Source organism: Alosa pseudoharengus, unplaced genomic scaffold (assembly GCF_046254945.1).
Source record: "Alosa pseudoharengus isolate Yale_2024_CS ecotype anadromous, Long Island Sound unplaced genomic scaffold, YU_APseudo_1.1 YU_APseudo_1.1_scf_13, whole genome shotgun sequence".
In the NCBI taxonomy this organism is placed as follows: Eukaryota; Metazoa; Chordata; class Actinopteri; order Clupeiformes; family Clupeidae; genus Alosa; species Alosa pseudoharengus.
The window spans coordinates 6892176-6907142 of NW_027468598.1; the positions used below are offsets into that span (position 1 = coordinate 6892176).

The 14967-nt window shown below is 42.0% G+C and overlaps 2 protein-coding genes across 4 annotated transcripts; both read right to left on the reverse strand.

The window, feature by feature from the left end:
• Positions 1-895: 895 nt before the first annotated feature.
• psmd8 (proteasome 26S subunit, non-ATPase 8) lies at positions 896-5785 on the reverse strand. Its single transcript, XM_076281949.1, has 7 exons — positions 5660-5785; positions 4864-4936; positions 3517-3619; positions 3174-3339; positions 2973-3073; positions 2429-2540; positions 896-1921 (listed from the first exon to the last, which is right to left on the reverse strand). The coding sequence occupies exons 1-7, from the start codon at positions 5768-5770 to the stop codon at positions 1784-1786; spliced, it is 804 nt and encodes a 267-aa protein (XP_076138064.1). The 5' UTR covers positions 5771-5785; the 3' UTR covers positions 896-1783.
• A 2451-nt stretch (positions 5786-8236) lies between these two features.
• Positions 8237-14779, reverse strand: ehd2b (EH-domain containing 2b). Of its 3 annotated transcripts, XM_076281947.1 has the most exons (8): positions 14401-14779; positions 13839-14062; positions 12783-13228; positions 12495-12671; positions 11107-11222; positions 9929-10341; positions 9646-9810; positions 8237-9443 (listed from the first exon to the last, which is right to left on the reverse strand). In XM_076281947.1, the coding sequence occupies exons 3-8, from the start codon at positions 13001-13003 to the stop codon at positions 8886-8888; spliced, it is 1650 nt and encodes a 549-aa protein (XP_076138062.1). In that variant the 5' UTR covers positions 13004-13228; positions 13839-14062; positions 14401-14779; the 3' UTR covers positions 8237-8885. The 3 variants fall into 3 exon arrangements, with proteins under 3 accessions (XP_076138062.1, XP_076138063.1, XP_076138061.1); XM_076281948.1 differs by lacking the exon at positions 13839-14062 and having other exon boundaries at positions 11125-11222; XM_076281946.1 differs by lacking the exon at positions 13839-14062 and having other exon boundaries at positions 14401-14778.
• Between the last annotated feature and the right edge of the window lie 188 nt (positions 14780-14967).

The window sequence follows — 14967 nt, forward strand, 5'->3', positions numbered from 1 at the left end:
CGCATCAGCCAGCCTTATCTCCTGTTTCTCCAGACCCATCACTCACATCGACTTCCCCCAATTGTTTGTCCACAACAGACATATTAAATGCCCGATGTGACAAACAAGGTACAGCAACAACTAAAGCCACACCCGCCATTGAGCTTGGACAAAGTCCATCTAAGTTCATCACCAGAGCTCACCAGACTCATGCCAAAATACCGGCTAACGCTAATCAGGTACAAACAAAGATGAAAGAAATAAAACAATTGCCTCCAAAATCCAAAATGACAGAAAAAGAAGATACAAATACAGAAAATGAAGAAAAGGCACAGGATCCAAAACCCTCAACACCATCTCCACAGCCTCTCTCACGGCCTGAAGGTCGTTGGCATCCTTTCACCACTGATCGGTCATGTGTGCAGAGGGTCCGTTGTCAGCACCGGGAGAATGGCAAGCTGCCCAAAAATGTAGTGCAATGGTAAGGCAACAAAACTTTCTCACACAACTGTTATGTATGCAGTGACACGGCAAAGCAGTAGTATTTACCATTTAACCCGTGTTTTTTTCTTTCACTTCTTAGTAAGCTTTGATGGGAAATTTCAGATTCTTAAAAAATGAAAGTCTCTAATTGCTATTATCTTTAGGTTGAATGTAAGTCGGAACTACCTGTGTGAGCCGTCTTGGGTCACCACAGCATCACTGGCTGCCTCAATTGCTCTGAGTGTACGACTGGATAGGGAGGATTCCCGGCAGTAAATCAATAAAATTGACATAATTGTAAAAACGTTGAATGTTTCTTGTAAAGGAATTATGTGCCTTCAGTCAACAAAAGCATAACAGTTGGCTGCAACGTTGATGCCTGTAGACATTTGCTGATTCTTTATTCTTTTTTTAAATAATAAAAACAGTCAAATTTGGACAAAAAAAGTTTTATTATGAACTGACACAACCTGTGACCACTGAAGAAATAAAAATGTGCATTTCTCAGATCAATAGCTGTACAACCCATGAAAGGTACTAAGAATTTATCAATTCAAAAAAAGAAGGGGGAAAAAAAAACACAAACTTTCACAGCAAATCTATGCCAGTTGCTAGGAAACAAGGCAAGGGCATTGGAATGGAGTGATTCTGCAAACACTCCAAAGCAAAACCTGAAAATAAGTTTTAAGAGTTGTGTTTGTAATGTTTGAACCTGAAAATCATGTGAATCATATGTATCTGCCCTGTGCAATGCAAAAAGCATTTCCAGATGAAAGTAATCACAATTAAACACACACCTGGTAAGAGTGGCTGCAACAGAACAAGTTTAAAGTGGTGTGAGACACTTTAAAAAAGCTTCTTCTCCATGATTTCCCATGTTACCATTGCAGATTTTACATTTTATTGTGATTATTTGCATGGGAAGAAATACAAAGATTTGTGAGTTATTTGGCTTATTTTAAGTATGCATGTTGGCTATCAAAGATCAAAATCAAGGGCTACTGTGACAAACTTTATTACTTAGTACATGGACATATACACAATCAAACAGACTAACAGATTTAATACTGCAACACACTCAGGCAGGCACAAGTGTGTAAAAGAAAAGTATGTGAATTAGCCTTAATACAGACCTTGAACTGCAGCATAAACTAGCTATCTGTTGATGTATACATATCCGGCCCGTTGGATCCATGTCTGTTTATCTCCAAAGGGTAAAGGCAAGTCCAAGTTTGACTGTACATCTGCCTACATGTACGTATAGCTTTTGTGTATGGGTGTGTGTGCACATAAGGAGGGAATGTCTGCATGCAACTTTGAATTACACAATCATTTCCAGCTGCCGTGCATACTCAATGACCTGCTGGGCTAATTCTGTTGATGGAATCGTCACTTCCTCTGTTTTTTGCTGCTGGGAGCTGAAAGAGTAGTATCCATCAGGACTCTGAGTCCAACCCCTCTGTAGGACAAAGAAAAGGGCAAGGGGAAAAGTGGGCTGATCAATACAAGCAAACAGAATTAAGAAGATGAACGGCAATGTATGATCTGTACTGTGCAATTTTTTAAATCCCTACACATATAAACAATTAGCCCATTTCACAAGATGTCACCACGGAGTAACCCAACTTCCCAGACAGAAACAGGAAAGGGTTGCGGACACCGGCGGTGTCATGAGCACGGAACTTTCGACATTCGATTACTTACTTAGACCCCATTATTCTCAATACAACCCCGCAAAACAGCGTCAAACTCTGCCACCACCTCCGCTGGTGTGAGGCCCGGGGTATTGAGAATAATGTTGTCCAAGTAATTGAATGTCGGAAGCGGAGTGTGCCGCGCTCAAGTCGGTGCCAGTGTCCACAGCGCTGAATACATTTTACCCTGCCAATTAAGGGATCGTTAACATCAATGAAGCCTGGACACTGTAAATGGGCTTACTGAGTATGTTCGTGCACGACCAACTAACCTTCTTAGCGTACTCGGTCATCTTCTTAGGTGATGAGAAGAACAGTACTCTTGTGGCCTCGTTGAACTGGATTTGTTCATAAGCCTTCTCTATGCAGCCAGCTATCTCATCACTACCAGAAACAAAGCAGTGGAGTGAATCCCATGTGCTCTTCCATCATATGCAAATAAATGACATCAGGAAGCAATCACACTGATAAGTGGTTATAGAAGCAAAAGAAGAAGCTTTCCAATTGTCTGGTAAGGTTTAGCAGCTTATTGGTTGACACCGCAAGTGCTACACTAGCAAGCTGGATGTGGCACAATGATGGATTAACTTTCTGTTGAAATGTAAAGCTCATTCATGCTACTTTTGACAAATGTTAGGCATCCTGATCAATCAAAACAATTAAATACCAACATGGCGAGAGGACCAAAATGTACAAAGGCGCAAATACAGAATTTCGTTTCATTGCTTAAACTGCTTTGTGGACCTCAGTGTGATGGCTGCCTTAGTCACAGGTATAAAGGGTTTAAAATAAATAAATAAATAACACTCATCTCACCGGATAGTGTCGAGCAGAATGTCAATGAAGAATGTATAACTCTCTGCAGGGATATTTCCTTTGGCAAGAAAGACCTTATTGTAACTTCCCTCCATCAAGTACTACAAATAAACACAAAGTCATTGTCAGCATCACATTGCTTCATTCACTTGTTTGGTCAGACATGCAAAAGGCAAAGCTGCCTATTCAATGCAAAATCACCTGCTCAAGAGAAACAGGATGTCTGATGTATACATTGCTCTGAATGTCTTTAGCACTCAGTCTCTCCAACTCTGTGTGAAACTCAGATACACGATTCTGAGAGAGCAAGAAGAGCAAGTTCAGACCCAGTAGCTGGTGCATGTAGGCTGACTCTGGCAATTCATCCCTATGAGAAGCAGATAAAAAAAGTTAACATTTCTGGGTCCTTCAATTAGAAAATGCCAAGAAAATATTACAAAAAATATAATAATATATATATTTGGATATGTCCATTGAAATAGTTGTGTTCCTAAGACAGCATAGGTTTCACTTCCAAATACAACAAGCAAAATAGTGAAATTACTTGTAGTCAAAATAGTAGCACTTCAGTTGTGCCATGTATCGCTCAAAGGAGGGGATATCCTTTTTCAGAATACTCCACAAAGCTCCAATCTCCAAGACATCTCCTGCAATATTCAGTTTAGTTAGAGGCATGTATGACACAAGCAATGGATGTGTCTATAAGGTGCAAAAAATCAACTTGGAACATCCAGTATTTCACCCCTAAATGCTCTAGACCATACATGGGCAACATACGGCCCGCGGGCCACATCCGGCCCGTGGGCTTTCCCTGACCGGCCCGCGTAAGGTCCGTGAAAGAACAATAGTCAAGAGCCTAGCATAGAGATAATGCATGCAAATCAATATCGTTGTTTTTATTTTGAAAGCGACTGCTATTTGTACGCCCATACATTTGTGCGTGGATGCGGCGACGTAAACACCCTCACTGATGTGCTGGTGAATAGAAAAATGCTTCTGCGTCGACACAATGTAGTTGCCTTTACGTCGGCGTAAACCTTTCAAAGTTTTGTGTCTCTTATGTCTGCGTCGCTCACCACCGCAAAGGTTGTTAGAACGAACTCCTACTGCTGCTCGTTGGCGATACGAAGTGTTCATTTCAAAACGTTACTGGCAGATAGACAGTTTACAATCGGATAACCCCGTAATTGTAACCAAAATATGTCTGAGTTTATTTGCAAAGCTTATGTTAGCGAACTAGTATGATGCTACTACCCACAGGTTGCTTGAAGCAGCCGGCTCAACACACAGAGCGAGTTCACCAATCACAGTTATGTGCATAAAGTTAAAGCAAAAACATAGCCTACATTTTTAAAATAGTTTTCTTTGTGCATGTTGATTAACTAATGACAGCCTACTCTTGTCTGCTCCACATTTTCGTAGTCTAATTCTGCATAGAGTTAATTTAATGATGGTAATGATTTAATGATGAAATATTGCTGAGTGTTGATGAAATGGTGGCACGGCCAATCGGTTGTACTGACTCCTTCACATTTTCATGACCTAGCCTAATTATATAGATATTGTAGTACTTTTTTATATCAGTCTTTGAAAACTGAAAAAATCATTTTGAGGAATGAGGATGGACATAGATTAAATAGGCCTATTGCTGTTTTTCCTTTGTCTCCCTCACATTTTCATCTGTTCTTACGACTAGTAAACAAAACCATATGATTTACTTAATGTTATACAAGAACAGGATAGAATTGAACAAAATTGAGTTCAGACTTGAGTTCGGTATTTTGAGTCCGGCCCTCCTCAACAGTCCCAGTTTGTCATGTGGCCCCTTGGGGAAATTAGTTGCCCACCCCTGCTCTAGACGCTAGAGAAACACTAGAATAGGCATACTCACGCGCAAGAATGAGCTGTTGTTTGGTGAGCTTAGTCCCTGAGGTCGGGAGGAAATTCAACTCCAAAAGAGAGACCTGTGAAAACACAAGGCAGACTACTAAGGCACTAAGAAGTAACTGTCACAGCACTTAAAATGATTTGCTATTTACACAGCAATTCAGGAGTGGAGCATTCAACGTGTAATATAACTTGCTAACTTGTTAATATGTTTATGGTTACTTATTGCAGATGATGTTCAAAGAATACTTGCAACCCAATTAAAATGTTTATACTAGCCTAACGTTACATGAAATGAAAGTAGGGCAATTGTTTCGCGAGCGACACAAGGTAATTGTTTTAAAAGTGAGCTGTTTAAGTACTTTAACAAATCTGATCACAAATCCACTGTGATTGTTCTCGCCGACTTTGTTTTCAATAAGACAGGCTAATGTATTGTGGAACAGTAACGTTAGCCAGCTAATGTAATTAGCGGCATGTTAGCACACTGCCATCCGCCAACTGTTGTTAAGTTTAAGGCCTTCACAAGCAAGTCGTCATAAGCAACACTGATTAATACACGTGCTTAGGGCGAGCCCGCAAATTTCGGTTAAATTACACAGATTCTTATTCTGCCTTCTGGATGTGCCAAACATGACTTGTTACTTTAGCTAGCTGGCTAGCAGGTTCTATGATAATATGAGCTAACGTTAGCTAGCAACATTGACAGTGGCCATGTCATTCGGAGACCGTTCCTGACTAAATAACTCAGTTTGGCTGTGTTTTCGTGGCAATAGAACAGATACCAGTTCAATTCTTACCTTAAGTTTACTCAGGATTTCACCACACTTATTCAAGTTAGGATTTTTCTTATTCCATTCAGTTTTTAATGTTTCATAAAGCCCTGCTGTTTCTTTCAACACAGACGCCATGGTGATTCTGCAAAATGCGCGACACCGGTTGGACAAATTACAGGAGACATCCGTCTACACAACACGACACGCCCACTTCCCTTGCGTCACTACAGGATGTGGAGCATCTTTGGGATATGTAGGCTACAAGAGGGCAATCAAATCAGAATTTATCTGAGGAGGGTGTCAGAGAACAATAGTAAAAGTAGACCTATGTAAAAACAGAACAGACACCCAACCTTGTTAATTTGATTGTGTTTTTCTCAAGTTGCAGTGCATCTCTCAGGGCCACAGACATTGAGGAATGAGCCTACAAACCCAACTGAAAAGGGATATAGGCCTATCTAGGCTACATGTCTGAAAGCTTTTGATGTGTGTATTAGGCCTATTTATATTAATCTTAACATAGCTTAGTCTACACACTCAAAATTATTCATGTAGGCTTCTGGTGATATCCTTTTTCAAAATGTTTACCCATGTAGTTTGAGTGTTTTACCTTAGTTTTGACATCTATCCCATATAATAGGCTTCTCATTCTTTCTCTGTTTTTACTAATGTTTGCTTGTCCTTACTCTGAATTGTTGCAAATAGGCAAAGTTTTGATGTCAATAATAAATAAGTAGATATTGTTTTGTTGTAAATTACTGTTCTATAGCCACAGAGAAAAACATGATCACCCAGGTTAGATTGCAGCATTCCATAAAAGACATGTTCCAAGCCAACATAGACTCTCGGACTTCATAACTGCTGTTCCATGGCTGGTTTGGTTTGGAATGTCTCCATTCCAAAATACAAAGTGAAGGGGTGCAATGGAAATGTACAGAGCCCCTAAGGGGACATGAGCAAAAAAATATCTAAAGTTTAGTTTCATGTGCTCACGTGAAACTTTCACGTGCGCACATGAAAGTTTCACGTGAGCACATGAAAGTTTCAGGTGAAACTAAACTTTAGATTTTGTTTTGCTCCGTAGAAATGCCTAGGGCTCCACACGTTTTATTTAACAGACCAAGGCTAAAATTGAGTTTGTTTGTTAATGACAAACTGGCAAGCCTACCCTCCTACTATTCACATTCAATCTCAAATCTCAGTTACAACTTGTTTGGTTGTCAACCACCAGGGGGCGCACTTGAACCATTTCTGAATCTATTTATTTTTTGTCCAGGCTGTATTACGGAAGGTTTTGAGGTGAGGAATTCCCCATGTAGCCACTGTTACGTACATGGAGAATCCTGTAAATCTGGACTTGGTGTGAGGATATCCCACACAGAGGGTGGTGTTCTCGTGTTGGACTTCAAGCCTTGTGGTGTAGTTCCACTGTATATGTTTCCTGGCATAGAAATAACCGTTGCCATGCAGACCAAACAGAAGACCAAAAAAAAAAAGGATCAATGGTACGACAGCAGAGGTTCATGGAGAAGGGCATAGACATCCCCTCCCTAAGGAGTAGGGCAAGAGTCTGGCATTCTGGTCATGCTGAAAAACAAAGTTTAATCATGTGATATAGCTGAACTATGAAACACTAACAGGGTTTATTCAAGCTACAGAAGCTCTCTTTCTCTCTTCCTCTCTCTCTCTCTCTCTCTCTCACACACACACACACACACACACATGCATGCATACACACGCGCACGCACACACACACACACACTCTCTCTCTGTCTCTCTTTCTCTCTCTCTCTCTCTCTCTCTCTCACTGACACTCACATGTATAGACCTGTGAGGCTTGAACTTGAGCTCTTAGAAAAAAGTCCAAATAGGGAACGTTTTAGTTTTTCATGGAGATTCACTGTTCAAAAGCCTATGCCTGAGTAGAGAGCAACTTAGTAGACCTTCTGAATTGAGATATTAATAACTCTCTGCCCAGCCCACCACATTCTTGGTGTGTTAGTCACACTGTAAACCAAAGAGTGCAGAGGAATGGGCCTTTTGCCATGTTTCTTTCCAAGGAGGAGTATATGCATGAGATCCCACCCCCTGCCCCCCCCCCCCCCCAGAATGGTACCTCTGTCTCCTGTTCTCCCTCACACATACGTATACATTTAAACAAGGCATCATGCACTTAGACCCTTATGACAACTTGCATGACAGTTTACAACATGTAAATGAATGCTGATCACTTGAAGTTGTATTCGGAGGGCAGGAAAGTGACTAAATGAGTGAGAGAGTGTAAGTGCACTAGAAAATGGAAAATGGCGGTATGACGTTTTGGCATGGGAGCCTGTGAGTCACTGTTTATCTGGTCTGTAACTGGGAGACTAACTGTGAGACCTATGTGAGCAGGAGAACAAGCCTCTCAGTATGCTTTGTGGTTATGTCAGCCTGGAAAATAGCGCTGGTCAAATAAATTTCACAGACGTGACTGTCAGGGAGGCTGGTTTAATGGCAATTTTGAGATTTCTGTAGGGATGTGTAGGCCCACTTCTTCCAATCTCACTGAGAAATGTAATTCAGAAAACGAGATGATTTGATAGAAATGACTGACCAAAATAAACTTGAATTGGCTCACTTTATTTGAAGCACTAAAATGACAATTGATAACATACAAAATGCTGGTGAAGCTGTGTACAGTAGTAGCAATAGTTTTTGTTTCCTTTTTCATAGTTTTTACTTGTGTTGTGATACACAATGGTGCCTTACATATCATGTGACATTCACTCAGAAGTTGTTTAGTATAAAAATAATAATTACAAAATCACAGAAGAACAACAGAAAAATAATTACATTGCGCCATTTTGCACAAATGGTATTGGAATCCAGAAGCTAAATAAACTAGTTAACAACAAAATTATAGTTAAAAAAGTAACTATTGGGTATAGTTACCCAACAGTAAAGCTTGCAAAAAAAGCTAGTTGTAGACTTCATAATTATATACAGAGGTGAGGGGTCTTTGTGCTCTCCATTTTCCAGACTTCCAAGCACTTTATATTTGCTTGCCTTCCATCAATGTTACATTTCAAACCCAAAACAAGTTGGAAAGCAGCACCAAACCCTCTTTTGGAAAAAAAACCTCACAGAAATGGACATTTTCTAACAATTGAAAGCAAAGTGTAGACTGATGGGAGCAAACAAACATAGCAGCTACGGTGACAGCTCTTTGGAAGAAATCAGTGTAAGTGTGGTGGGCAATGTGGGCTGCTTATGCATCCGAGCCTTTCTGGCGCCTTTTGGATGGTGGCACCAGGCGGGCGGGCAGCTCCGGTGGGAGCCCGTGTCCCTCCAGTTTGACTTCAATCAGGTGGCTGGCCAGAGCGAATTCCTCGTCGTCTAGCATGCCGTCGCGGTCCACATCCGACAGCTTCCAGATGCGGCCCAGCACAGAGTTTGGGAGTCGTGTGCTCACCATCCAGTCTTTGGCTTTGGTGCCGCTTAGCTTGCCCTCGTTGGGCGCCAGGTTGTAAAAGATCTCATCGTATTTGGGCTTATCTTTGGTCACGATCCAGTCGCCCTCCTCCTCGTTGCCCTCTCCATTCTCTTCTCCAGCCTCGCCGAAGGGGTCACCCTCTACGAAGGGCCCAGCACGGGTGCCGAGGAAAGCCCCGCCCTGGACCCCAGGCTGGACACCTGCCTCCAGCTCTTCCTGGCGAAGCAGGGGCATCAGTTTGGCGATGTCAGTGGCCAGCAGCTCGTCAAGAACAGCGATCAGGTTGGGTTTCAGAGGTTTGAACTTAGTAAAGTCGTGAACCATAAGTTGTTCCTGTCAACAGAATAAAGAGAGTTGATTAAAAAAATGTAGAATGTGTTATCTCAATTTTCGCAGTGACATTTTACAACTAAATATAAATAAAACAGAACTTTTGGTACAATTAATATATAATGATAAGTTACATAAAGTTAAGTTACAATTTGATCTTGTATATTTCTTATAATTGTAATATTTGTGATAATTATAGACATGCCTGCATTTTGGCACAGTCAGGGAAGTCACCAGCTGAGATGTGGTGCTGTAGCTGGATCTTGGCAAAGATGACTGGTAGTTGGTTGATCAAGTTCTTTTTCTTATTATCTTTCCTGAAGACAGATGGCATCTCCTGCTTCAAATAGCTGATGATGTGGGCATGCACCTGGAGAGACAGATTGCAAATAAGCAGTTAAATCACAGCTGACTGAGATGTTAAACATTCCTATCCACCAGGTCACTCCACACAAATGGCCATCAGAGGAAAGAATGGAGGGACCCACCCTAACTAGACGAGCCCTCTTGACCAGGTCATTAAGTTTCCGTAAGGCAGCATTCCTTGGAAGGTTCTGAATATCAGCAAACAAGTCCTCTTCCTCCAGTTCAAACAGCTTGCGATTATCTGGCACCATCAATGGCTCGGACCAGAAGGAACCTATGTAGACCCGTAGCACCTCGGGACTGCCAAACACCTTCCCCAGAGACCACATAAGAGCACCATACACTCGCATCAGCTGCTGGGTTCCAACCATGTCAGCTTTGTTCAGAACCACGCGCAGCTTGTCCTCGTTGCCCTTCAATGCACCAATAGCCTCTGAAAACTCATCAGAGATTTCCAATTTGTGTGCATCAAAGAGCAAAATGATACGATCGACACGTTCTGCAAACCAGCGCAGCACAGCAGGGAAGTCATACCCTGTGGAGAAGAGACAAGTGTAAACTTAGAGCAAGTTTTGAATGCTATGCACAAAACAGAACAAAGTTACAAGATGCAACATGCCTCGACCTGCGATGGATCAGTAATATGTTTCCTTCTCTTTATTTATAAATCCTTTATGGTGTTGTCTTTTTACACAAGGATTCATTTGACACCACCACTTTTTTTTCGGTGATTGCACACAGATCTTTAAAAATTCCTTCTGTTTCCACTTTCTCATATGTTCAAAACCCTTGTGGGTCTTTCCACATTAACATGTGCCAGATGGATTACAGTTGTGTCTGGAAAATATGAAGTAAATTGCGCTGAAAAATATTAATTCTGTATTCAAGACAAATGATAAATCAAGTTAATGTGTAAAGTATGTTAGCATCATGCCAATGTTATTGTGTTTTTTCATGCATGGATTTTGCAACATGGATGAATCTGCACTGTTGGAGATAGAAGCAGTTGTGTTCTCTAGGAGATTTATGTTGCTCACTCTCAGATCCGTTCCAGCTTGTAGATCATACCAGATGTACAGAGGAATCTGTTGCTTCAGCGTTTGAGTGTTTATTATTTCTGACTTTATGTCTGAATCAGGTGGTGTCCCTCGCTCCTCTGCTATCTGGTCTCCTCCATATGTGGAGAGGTGCTTGCTTGCTTGTGGTGTTAGAGCAAAAAGGGTTAGCAGGGTGAGAGGAGTCAGGAGATGTTGCTGTTAATCTGGGACAGGTGTCTCTACTCCTCCCCCCCCCCCCTTACCTTTTGAGCTGGCCTCACCTCGGCTCACTCTCTGCTTGGCCCCAGACAGGATGCCTGGAGTGTCGATGATGCTGATGCTCTCTAGGACCTGATTGGGCATCTGGGCACACTGGAACCTGCCGAAAACAACCAGACGGGGAGATTATTAATAGCAAACATGTTACAGGGTCTGGTTTCAGAGCTCAATGTGCTGTTCCAAATGATGTTAGGGAGTACATTAGCATTCAGTTTCTAACACATTTAACTGTATGAATATGTTCTTGTCAACATGAAAAAAATACTCAAGATCACACAGAACATCTTATCAAAACACATGTATTGAACTTCACGTGGAAGAATGTGTATTGAAGAGAACAATTGTGTTTAGTGAGTATCTGAAAAGATTGTGAAAAAAGGGAACTTTCCACACATCATGGTTTCCACTGTGATTAACGGGGAAGACTTCTAACCGTACTCCTCCCACCTTGTTTCTTTGTGTGGAAGTGCTCAAGCTGCACAGGGCTTCCTGAAGGAAAATGGCTACTAGTGCCAGAATTAAACAATATGGGCCTCTAATGATCTGCCCCTACAACAACAAGGCTGCTTCCTGCACTAAATGAGTTTCACAAGCCGAGTGTTTCCCCTCCAAAGGAAGCTGGAGAAAAGAGGCAAGCAAACATGTTCACAAACACACCCTTCAAGGCTCTATGGGATGATGAAAGATAAAATGTTTGCAGCACCACATGGTAGCAATTTTAGGAAGTGTCAAGCAAGCCTAACTATGCTGTTTTATTTGTTAGTAGTCTTTGTATCTGTGAGCATACATACTTTATCCTACACATTGCTTCAGCACATTCTTTCCATGGCTAGCTCAACTTGAGGAAGACATTTCTGGGAGCCAGGCACCAAGCCCTGGCACTGTGACGGGTAAACAGGTCAAAGGGGAGCGTCTGACTCAGACCTTCCTTGACTCTGCTTAGCTCTCTCACGTCATTAGTTTGTCTACCCATGGATACCCTGCCTCCCTCTTCGTGCTACCACAACTCTCCTTAAGTACACTAGCTTTCATCACCCGCTCTCGCAATATCACTCCGTTTCTCCATTTTTCCACAAATAAGGAAAGTACACCCCTCTCAAAAATTTGGCATGGACTCTTGACATTCCATTGAGTACAGACTGTCATGCAATTTTTCAGTTATCATGCTGCCTCTATCCCTCTCTCTCTCTCTCTCTCTTTCTTTCTCTCTCTCTCACACTCTCACCACTCCTCCATTCCACACCCAGCGCGTCTGTTATAAACTGGGGGAGGTTGAGTAAAAGTTTCTTCAGAATTTCTAATCTATCTTCATGTCCCTCCCTCGAGTCCTTGAGGTATCCTTGTACAACCTGTGTGTTCTGTGCACGCATACCTGTTTAGGAATGAGTTCCCAAAGGCGTTGAGCTTGCGGAAGGGTTTGTTGGGGTCCACAATGAGGGCATTTCCTGGGGTTAGCCCCTCCACATCTCCATGCATAATGGCTGTAAAGCAGTCTGTTGTTGGCTCTGGCCCCACTCGACTGCCAGGGAATTCCTGCTCCAACAGGTATCTGGATAATGTCCATATGTTAAGGTTTAGTAAGGCCTCACTTCTAAGAATCACAGCCACACAGAGTAAAACCAAGTTTGGCCTAAGTTAAACCTACTCCTGACTCTTTTACCTGATAAATGTAGTCTTGCCTGTAGAGTACTGGCCCACAACCAGCACCATTGGTTTGTTGTCGAAGTCTGCATCTTCAAGACTTGGGGAGTGGAAGTCATGGAAGCAGTAGTATTGCTCCAGTGGCAAAAGCTTCTTGCGATAGAGGGACTTCAGTCCTTCTGTCACAGTCCGGATCACTTCAGGTGACTTCTTGTCATTTTTCCGCCCCCAACGAGACATTGTTTCGAATGTAGGACTTTTACAAAATGTATGTGTGTTTTTAGCTAGTCTTATGTTTTCTTGTTTCCTGTATGATCCTCAGAGAGCCCTCTTCTTTTTCCTGCACTTATATAATAAACGAGTTCCTTGCTTAGCAATGGGTAGCAAACTCCAAATATAGAAATCTTCTGGTAAGACTGGTGTTTACAGTCTCTGTGGTGAGTTGGCCGGATTTTTAAAAGGTCGCTGAAAAAAAAAGGAAAAATATATCACTGTATAACACTGATGTATAAATTCTAATTCTCTTCCACTCTCCTAGTGAATCGAGGATATACCAAAAAAAGGCCTAAAAGGCTGCTGCTGAAAGGTCCTTTAAATATCCAATCTGGAGGGAATTCTCAGAGTGTAGTGCATTGTCTGTGCATGCCTGGAAAAAGTTCATTTTGGAAAACACACCCAGCCAGGGTCTTCATACGCACACAGATACTTCATTTCCTTATATTGAAAAGGGTGAGATGTCTTTTCCAGTGGCTACTCTCAGTGGAATGTTCAATTAGCCAATGTAGCCTAGTGTAGAGTGCCAAGTGTGGGACTTGTAAAGAAGTTCACACAAGATGAACAATATGCAGTTTGTGAGTATGAGAGTAAAAGCCCTTTAAATACTATAAAATAAAAATCAACACTGATAGAACACAATTAATGAAGAAAGACCAGTCACAATAAACATGATTTAAACTGACCCACAATGAACCTTAATGAAACTTAACACACATTAAACGTTATTCGATCGGATAAAGTTATTCAAACTGCGTGATGCAAGGAGTCAAACTGCTCATGAACAGGGAGCAAATGGTACCTGTCAAAATGGCTAAATCCACAGAGTTGAGAAGGGCTTGCTCTCCACTAAGCAAGGATGTGGGATAGGGCAATACAAACTGGAGATGGAGTCGTGTATTGAAGCTCAGAACTGGTTTTCTGTACTTTTTTTGTTCGGTGCGCTCCCTCTGGCTCCAGTTGGAGGATTATGATTCACAAGCTTCGATGCTGATGGAAAATGCCTTGTGGCTTCAGACACCAAAACTGCAAGAGACAGTTGAATTGAGGGCATGTGTTTTCGGAGCTTATTTGGAGTTGTGGATAGCATTTGGAAAGTTTGCTATCATTGCTTAACGCAATGAGGCCTTTGTGAAATAATGGGCCCAAATGTCCCCTAACCTCGTTCTTTTTCAAATCTCATGCCAAATCTTTTCCTTCAGTACTAACGTGATCATAATACCAAGGCATATTCCAACATGCACAGTGACGCATAACTATTTCTTTTCAGGACCTCCATGGAAATTTTCCATTAGAGTAAGGGGAAAAGAAGCGCATGCATCCATCACTGCCATATATTTTACCAGAAGCAAAATTCCACTTACCTATTTGCGTTACCCTATCTCAAGATTATGCAATGCGATTATCCAAAAACGATGACCTTGATTTGTGAAAAAAAAAAGATGCAGAAAAACAGATGGATTGGAACCTGCAAAATTACTTTTCTAGGATGAGTCTCCTTTGCTGTTTGCCTGGATGGTGCAGTGGGTGAGGAGAAGGGAAGGGATGGGTGTTCTCCAGAGTCTTAACAGGTTTCAGCTGCGCTCTGGGTCTGCCAGCTCTCCTCTCTCTCTCTGCGCTCACAGCAACAGCACGCACACTCCCACCGACGAGGACTCAAGTGCCCCGACTGGCTCAAAGCTTTCTTCTCTGTCTCTCCCTCCCTCTGAACCTCCTCTTGAGGTGTTCCCTGATGAGCACTCTCAAGCAAGTTCTGGAAAGTGTTAGGGTGAAGATGGTGATTAAGCTAGATGTAATGCAGGACAGGGGGGATGGACGTTGGCACATCAGATGACTAAGGTGGGGTCAGAATTTTTGTTTGACTGTGCCATCTGACACGTACAAATCGAATTAAAATGGAATTGAATGTGTTTGCTATAAAAATGTTGTAC

What these genes read in the sequence shown, in the direction of transcription:
- psmd8 (XM_076281949.1), bottom strand. Translation starts at nt 5,770, where the DNA reads ATGGCGTCTGTGTTGAAAGAAACAGCAGGGCTTTATGAAACATTAAAA. An exon ending in ACAACAGCTCATTCTTGCGC is followed by an intron (nt 3,620 to 4,863) that starts GTGAGTATGCCT and finishes TGAATATTGCAG; the next exon opens with GAGATGTCTTGGAGATTGGA. An exon ending in TGCTACTATTTTGACTACAA is followed by an intron (nt 3,340 to 3,516) that starts GTAATTTCACTA and finishes TGCTTCTCATAG; the next exon opens with GGATGAATTGCCAGAGTCAG.
- ehd2b (XM_076281947.1), bottom strand. Translation starts at nt 13,003, where the DNA reads ATGTCTCGTTGGGGGCGGAAAAATGACAAGAAGTCACCTGAAGTGATC. An exon ending in GGGAACTCATTCCTAAACAG is followed by an intron (nt 11,223 to 12,494) that starts GTATGCGTGCAC and finishes TGTTTTCGGCAG; the next exon opens with GTTCCAGTGTGCCCAGATGC. An exon ending in AGAGGGCTCGTCTAGTTAGG is followed by an intron (nt 9,811 to 9,928) that starts GTGGGTCCCTCC and finishes CTGTCTCTCCAG; the next exon opens with GTGCATGCCCACATCATCAG.